At 36.3% G+C, this 8,874-nt stretch overlaps 1 protein-coding gene across 1 annotated transcript; it reads right to left on the minus strand.

Moving 5' to 3' along the window:
* Positions 1 to 301: 301 nt before the first annotated feature.
* mecr (mitochondrial trans-2-enoyl-CoA reductase) lies at positions 302 to 8,130 on the minus strand. Its single transcript, XM_079894243.1, has 10 exons — positions 7,820 to 8,130; positions 7,645 to 7,742; positions 6,061 to 6,192; positions 5,834 to 5,977; positions 5,652 to 5,754; positions 3,641 to 3,746; positions 3,424 to 3,497; positions 1,483 to 1,543; positions 1,290 to 1,362; positions 302 to 1,183 (listed from the first exon to the last, which is right to left on the minus strand). The coding sequence occupies exons 1-10, from the start codon at positions 8,002 to 8,004 to the stop codon at positions 1,020 to 1,022; spliced, it is 1,140 nt and encodes a 379-aa protein (XP_079750369.1). The 5' UTR covers positions 8,005 to 8,130; the 3' UTR covers positions 302 to 1,019.
* Positions 8,131 to 8,874: the final 744 nt, after the last annotated feature.

Genomic DNA, 8,874 nt, shown 5'->3' on the forward strand with positions numbered 1-8,874 from the left:
ACAGACACAGTAAGGTCTTTCCTTGCCATTAATGCTTGGATAACACGCATACGTTTCCTTCCATTAATAATAATAACGTCTAGTGCGGTACGTGGCTGTGATATAACTTACCAACGTCCGTTGCCATGATTTTTGGAATGACTTCGCGAGAGGAAAAAATGACGTTTTAGTCGCATAACATCGGTTAATGGTTAATCGCCGTCATTTCGCAATAGTTTTTTATCGATATTAAGAAAAAATCGCAAAAGTTTTGCGCGAATCTTTAATGGAAACGAGGCTTATCTATATATATATATATATATTTAAATTATGCATGGAATATTGACAAAAATTATAAATGTTTGATTTTTCTTCTTCATAATGTGACAAATGACAAATGCTTTCCAAAACATAATTTTAACTTTATTTTGGCATAAAATTACATGGATTGAAACAGCTAGTCACTCCAGAGATAAAAGCGCTTTCGATGTGAACAGGACACTGGTGTTAAAAAACATAAACTGCTTCTATCTGTCTATCTGTTAATGTCAATAAAAGCCAAAGAGAACGATCAGTTTTAGCAAACACTTTATATTCATTACCAGTCACAATCTGTTGTAGTAATTAATATTACAAAAAATGTTGTGTCTCTATTTCATTGTCATAACTGATTTATAAATGGCATGAGTGTGTATTTTCAACATATGAAGATTTACATGTTTGAGTCCATGTGTCAAAGCAACAATAACCTGACAAGATGCTCAAGATGAAATAAAAGCTCAGTCTTTGTTGACAACTACACTCATATTTTTCAGTTCGTGTCTGGTTATCAGTGTGTGGTCCATTTACTGTAAAATAAACTGGCATCTGACATACTGATAATCCTTATTATGCTCATAAAAGTATACCGTAAATGTCAAAGACAAATCTTCTGTGAAGCTGATAAAGCTCATTGGACTTTGATGTCACATTTATTGTGTGTGTGTTTGAGGTTGAATTAATGCAGAGCTTAACGAATTGAGAAAACGTGACAAGTGTGATCACATGACAAAAACTTGTTTGGTGGACACGTACGGCTTCATGGCATTCTCAAGGGCTTTTCCGAAGTCTTGAAGCCTGACTTCAGCGCAAGCCGGAGCTGACAGCTTCCCCGCACGGATAAGGACGCAGAGTTCATCCAGCATGTTTCGTAAGGCGTCTTCATCTATCACAAGAGGCCAAAGGTGTTAACGAGTATTTTAGATTAAACTCTGTATAGGTCCTCACACAACAACACAACTCAAGAAAGGCTTTTTCTGGGGGAAACTCACCATGTTTGTTCTCTCTCTTCCATTGGGTAACCCAAAAACCTCTTATTTTCACATCTTTAAAGATCAGTGCACTCTAAAGAAAGAATAATGCTCATATAATTGCAATGTACACCACATCACATTCTATTATAGTGATATAAAGCCAGATATCAAGGTTCATCCAGTGCCGATGAGTGAACGCAGTCACACTCACCACTGGGACGGTGACTGGTTGTTTGGCCATCCCACCGTAGGTCACCATACTCCCTCCATTTCTGAGGAACACAGATAACACTGAATACACACTGCTTATCAAGGGTCCCGTTGTATAGTTAAACATTTATGTCCTATTATGCTTTTTTTTACATTCAACTTTGAGCATGAAAAAGCTCTGCAAAGCTATAAAGCACAAAGTCCCTCCAGCAGGAGTTCTTCTCTATATCAGTGTCAGTGTTTCTGAACTCCCTGAAACGCCTCCATTGTAGTCTTGAGTTTCTTCCGGGAACGAACACATCACAATATTCCTCATTTAAATAATTCATATGCAGAATGAACTGGCGGGGCCTGGTTGAGTTAGTTAGTAGTGTGTTAAACTGGTGGTTATGGAAAGGGGCGGGACATTTCTCAAACACACTCGAAGCGCTCGACCAATCACAACACACTGATCCAGCTGACCAATCAGAGCACAGTGTGCTTTTCAGAAGGAGGGGCTTCATAGAGACAGGAACTAAACAGAGCGTTACTGACAGACTGGGAAGAGAGGAGATTAAACAATGGAGAAAATGAGGAAATACAGTACAATATTATCTATTTATTTTTACACCTTTAGACAGTATAATGCAATAAAACATACGACAAACAACCAATTTCAGATGTAACAAGGAATCTACAAATATTATAATGCATTTTAACTTTGGTTACAATTATTCACGAAAATATATAATGCATTATAACATACATTATGAATACCTTTAAAATGCATTACACACAAAGGCTTCAAGTAAAATATTACTGTTTATCTCATAAATTAGTGTGATGAAGTCTTCATGTTTTTTTTCCCTGTTTTTCAGACAAGTTTTTGCTTCAAATCATGTTTGTAATGTAATGCTTCAGAATAGTGGTGCTCAACCTTTTTGACCGACAGGGGCGGGTGTTGTGAGGTTTTGCGCTCGTGCACGGCTGCCTATGATGGCTGCACGTGAAAACCTTGCAACACCCGCCCCTGTCGGTGATTGGTTGGAACACTATTTATTTTGGTTTTGAGTGTTTGGCTAAACCGGGTGAAAACAACTGTTTTTGTGTGCAGATCTCAGAGCCTAGGCTGCCTACAGAGACGCGGTTTTTTGACGGCATGCTTATGGGACGGGCAGCTAGCGGATCGTTAGGTAAGATTAGATGAATGTGAACATTTATGTTTGGGCCTGAAATCGCTGATACCACCTTTAAGCACAATTAATATTATAATAATATAATACAGTTGTAGACTTGGAATTAAGCCTTTTCCCCGTTATTATTTGATTCACAGGACCGGACACCAGTTATCTTGCCAAGAAAAATCTTTATTCTTATATGTCAGGAGAGAAACTCTGAGAGGATGTTATATTCATGCCAGGTCTATGCGTTTCCGTGTTTCTCTGCCGTAGTAAAGTAAGATTGAGCTTAAATACACAACTGAGCGACTTTCAACTTCCTTGTCAGGTAGAAAAATATGTTGTTTAAAGATGGAAAGTATACATACCTTTAAGCAGAATATATAATCCTCCCAGCTACCCTCCTTGTGTCTAAAATATGTTCCTTAAACACATGTGTCCATGCAATCTATGGTCTAACTCATGCATTTTAAACTTCATAAGATAATACAACTGATTATGAATACTAATAAAGAATAATAATACAGATACATAATATTAAATAATGAAATGATATTCAAAGATGAAATTTTAGTCTTCAACAGTATAATATAATATAATATAATATAATATAATATAATATAATATAATAATATGGGCCATTTACTTTTGCATGCTTTAGAATAATGTTTTTTTTGTTTTTTTAAATCTCTATGGAGAAAATGAATGAGAAAAACACCTCTGCAACGAAGGCTGCTGCAGAAGATCATCATTTTGATGATCATTTCTGCGTATAGATAACTTACTGTAAAAGACGTAACAGCTCTGTGGCGCTCTTTCCTCCAACTCCATTCAGTGCCAGTTTAGGTCGAGGACACGACTGTTAGAAACAATCGCTGAACATGAGCATACATACAGAGTCTCTTTCAAACTCCAGAATGTTTTTGCATGTGGCTTCTATAACACAGATTTCACATACGGACAAGGCAAATACGGCTGTAGCACTAGAATGATCCAGCTGACCTTGAGAAGCTCCTTCTTCGTCTCCGGCTGCCTCAGCTTCTCCTCTGTAATGACGTGTGTGGCTCCCAGCGCTGTCAGTCGGTCAGAGAGATGCTGCACGTCAGGCCTAGAACGGTGAACAAGCTGCTTTACACAATCAACATAACAACAACCTATTTTACTTCCATACATTTCCAAGTGAAAGAGGATATTCAAAAAGAAACTGTTTTATATTCCAGCAGCCGGACTCATGCCTGCACTGAAGAGAAATGATGAACAAATATGAGCGGATTGAGATTAGTTTAATCACTTTAAATGCTTTAGATCTGCATTTGCAAATCACTGTCTGTATTGAGTACTTTGCACAACTTAATTGTAAGAAAATTATCAATAGTTTTGACATCCATGATATGACACTAAATTACACTGATAACAAAGAAACACGCATATTAATGTTTTTGTTAACCCTTTACTTGAAGCCTTTATGTACAGTGCTATGCATAAGTTTAGACACCCATAATAAAGTTGACTAAAAAGAGGAATAAAAAAATCATCTTTTGGAAACTGAACTTAATGCCTTAATTTAAAAAATTAGGAAAAATCCAACCTTTAAGGACACCAATTTTCTTTGTGAATGAATAATGTATCGTAAATAAATAAATGTTCTTCCTTAAAATACAGGGTGCATAAGTTTGGACACCCCTATGTTAAATTCCCATAGAGGCAGGCAGATTTTTATTTTGAAGTATTTAAAAAAAAATTTTTTTTAGGATACTATGCATCCTGATAAAGTTCCCTTGGCCTTTGGAATTAAAATAGCCCCACATCATCACATAGCCTTCACCATACCTAGAGATTGGCATGGTTTTATTTCAGTTAGCCTAATAGCTGGTTTGATTTGCATTGAGAGATGATCTGGAAAGTACTCCATGCCAATCTCTAGGTATGGTGAAGGCTATGTGATGATGTGGGGCTATTTTAATTCCCAAGGCCAATGGAACTTTATCAGGATGCATAGTATCCTGGATCCATGAAGTAACTGGCCTTTAAAAATAAAAATCTGCCTGCCTCTATGGGAATTTAACATAGGGGTGTCCAAACTTATGCACCCTGTATTTTAAGGAAGAACATTTATTTATTTACGATACATTATTCATTCACAAAGAAAATTGGTGTCCTTAAAGGTTGGATTTTTACTAATTTTTTAAATCAAGGCATTAAGTTCAATTTCCAAAAGATGATTTTTTATTCCTCTTTTTAGTCAACTTTAGCATGGGTGTCTAAACTTATGCATAGCACTGTATAACACATTATAAAGGCATTCATAATGTACATAATGCATTATATATTTTCATAGATAATTATAACCAAAGGTCAAATGCACTAAAATATTAGTAGATTCCTTGTTACATCTGACATTGGTTGTTTGTCATGTATTTTAATGCAATGTACTTTTTAACGGTCTATCAATTAATAGATTATGTATTATAACTGTGGTTACAATTATTCATGAGACCATACAATGCATTACAAGGCATAATTAATTCATTAAAATACTTTTATAATGCATTATACATAAAGGCTTTAAGTAAAGTGTTGTCTTATTTTTTATCTGAATAAAATGTAAATCAGTAGTGTGATCTTATACATGGCTCTATTTGAATGTGTTTTATATAGTGTGGGGATGATAAAGCGATCATTAATGATGTGAATGTTTTTTTTTTTAACTGGTTTGTTGAAACGAAGAGTCCGAATTATTTCTCTAATCTAATCAAGCAGGAATAAATAACTTTTAAAAACATTACAGAAAACCAGGATTTTAGAAAGGCTACATTAACAAGAGCCTAAAACAATACCTAACCTAAAGAGCTATTTTTTGGCTATTTATTAATATCTACAGACTCAGTTTTTACATATGAGAAAACATTACAATGAGAAAAATTCTGCACCGATGGATCATGCACAATAAAACCAGGCAAAAGTGCATTAAGAAAGTAAACAGCCTCAGTGATGAGTCGAGGTTCATGGTTACCTGTCTCTGATGACATTGATGGTTTGAATACCCTTAGCAGCAGCAATCTGAATAACAGCCTGTCCAACACCACTGTTAGCTGCGTTCTGGATCACTGTGTCTCCTGAAATACACAGTTAGACTTCGGTGCATGATGAACAGTTGAGCACTGGCTACTTGAGGTAAATGCAAAATGAAAGAACCTGGTTTGAGCTCCTCGAAGTCTGCGAGCATCCTAAAAGCTGTACAGGGGTTGACTCCTAAAGTGGCGGCAGACAGTACAGGAATGTCTTTCGGTAAAGTCACTAGATCGCCAGCCTTTAAAACAGCAGCTGTTCTCCATGTACCTGTGCGGATCAGTGCAGGGCTGTCACATCCTAACATCTGCTGATGACAACACCAGCCTTGTGAATGCACATGAAATGTTCACCTAAGCCAGCATCTCTTGGAATCACCCAGTCGCCGAGCTTGAGTGTTTTCACCTGCTCTCCCACCTCCATCACCTGACCCACACCCTCATTACCCCCCACGGCTGGGAGCTCAGGCAGGAGGGCATACGTACCTGTTCAAACACACTGGGTGAATATGCTAAAAGAAATCTCACTCAAAAAGAAAGAAATATGCCATTTTTCCAATCAATTTTCACTATGCAATGCAAAATGAATAACATTTTCTACACATCGAAATGTGGCAAATGTACATATCGCGATATGCATTTCTGAATGATTTTAAGAGGCTACTTCAAAATCTTGCAAAAAGTCAAAGTTTTAGGTCGACGCATTTAGCAGGACATAAACTGGGCACGCGACCGCCACTTGCTTCACATTAAAAAGAGTTATTAAGTGCAATAAGCTGTGGAAAACAACTCATTATGCGAGCACAGAGAGCCGCATATATTCCAGAGTTCAGTTCTCTTTCATTGCTTATTGCACTCGAAAGGTCAGATACACACACGTCAAAATGTCGGTCACGGCGAGTATTCATGTAAACACAGTCGGTTATCAGATGTGTGTCAATATGATCTGTGCATTAGGTCTTAAAGTGAGTGACAGCAGCCTAATACAGTAAACCTGCACTGTCTGTCAAACAACAAGAGAAAATCACTCACTGCTCCTGACTGAATAACCTTTGTAGCTTTAATATGAATCACTGTAAATTTAATTCATGCAGTGTTTTAGTTTTACATTAGATTATTCAGTTTCTGAACTGTTTCTATGCTATTGTTAAACAGATCAAATGTAGGCCTACCTAAAAAAATAAAGCACTGTTTATTTCATTTGCATCTTTGTTTTATTGTATTTGCCTATTGTTTGTGATTCGTCTCTTTATTCTTATTCTTGATAAAGAAAAAATCTACATAGCAAAAATAACTAATCGTCCACCCCTAGTTTCAGGTGTTTTTGTTTACCTGGATGGATGTTCTTGAGTTTTCAGGTTGATATATCTATATATTACTATATATTATCAATATATTAAGTTGACAGTTGTTGGTATTTACATAGTTAAGTATTTAAATATAATTTAAATTAATTTTACATACTTAAAGCAATATTGTATCGCATATCGACTATCACATTATTTTACAAGGTATCGCATATCTCAATTTTCTTCAATATCATGCTGCCCTACTTAAACTTATACATTACCGTAGTGTTTGTCACTTAAATTAACTTAAAAAACACATTACTTTCCTCCAAAATCGCACAAAAAAATTAAAATAAAATGAGAACAATGGGAATTATAAAAAACCATAAGTAAACCATTAAGACAAATTACGGAAATTTGAATTTGAAGGAACATGTTGTGAAAATAATATTACAATGCAAAATGATCAAAACAGCCTTCGTTTTCCTCAAGCAAAATATATTTTGATTTGCCCAAACATCCTGATTATGTCAATGACTTGTATTTGTCAACAGGAGTCAATGTATCTTTAAATGCATACATTTATGTATTTATTACACCTATAGGTCATGCATTATTTATTAAATTCAATAAAATCATTTGCTCTTGCCTTGAAGCATATTTAAATCCGAGGGGTTGATGGGAGCCGCCAGCATCTTCACCAGGACACACTCAGGGCCCACATGGGGCAGCTCCAGTGACTCCAACCTGTCAATCATTCAGGACACGCAGTTAACTTTATACAACTGTCAAAGTGTTATTATCTATGGATGTGACACGCTTACTGAACAACTTGTGAGGGCTCCCCGTGTTTTCTGTACAGAAGCGCAGTGCTGTCTTGAACTGCAGACACAGAGAAGTTGTTTTTAGTGAGGAAAGCTCCATATCTGACCGGTTCATTGCATGAAACAGGACCCAGAGCACGGTGATGCCGCCGGATTAAAAAAGATGCAACTCGTGATAGTTTCATTTTAAAGTTGTGATATTCAACGTCTTGAGGCGTTTAAATCAGCACACGAGAGCATCAGTCCGTGTTTACTATCAAGTAAGTGGCCATGTTGTTATCGTAAAGCCTGTAGTAAATGCGCAGTTCAATGAACAACACTCTCCAGGAATCCTACTATCCTGAAGGTCCTGCTAATAAATATTAATTAGCAATGGTCACGAGATCGCACACGGCCTGGACTGTCCAATCATAACCCAAGCCTGTGTTTTAGTATCCTAAACTTCGTTCATTGGCCATCCTAGCCAGCGCCCATTTACCATTATGGCAAAGCATATGGCAAGCTGTTTTAGCATCTAACGCCCCCTGGATCTACTAGTCGCAATTTAGATTTGACTAGTCAAAAATCCAATTCTATATCTATTCTGCAATTTTGACTCATCATAATAGAGTGGTGCAGGGATGACGCACTTTTGTAGGCTGATATGTCAATATAAAACATCTATGACGTCATTACATATATCTAAAATAGTATTTAGTCTAGTCAAAACTTTAGACATATCCCGAATTAAATTTCTTACCAGTCCCATTTATTATTGCAGATATCTCTAATTATCATTTTGATTAGTCAAATTATAATTATGATTCGTCGAAATACAATTGTAACTAGGCTATGTAAAATAAATGTATGGATAGTTTTATATGCAAATTTTGCCTGCCATAAAACTCCTTTTGGTTCGCGTTCCTATTCCATATTTGATATTCATGAGGTGATGCCAGAGTAGAATTGAAAATTTACCATTGTGTTGGCAATATACGCACACCAAGTTTTTTTTTTCTAGTTCTAGTTCAAGTCGCTGAAGGCTGATAGACTTTTCCATGACTTGATTATTCATT

This window comes from Squalius cephalus (assembly GCF_949319135.1).
Source record: "Squalius cephalus genome assembly, chromosome: 15".
NCBI lineage: Eukaryota > Metazoa > Chordata > Actinopteri > Cypriniformes > Leuciscidae > Squalius > Squalius cephalus.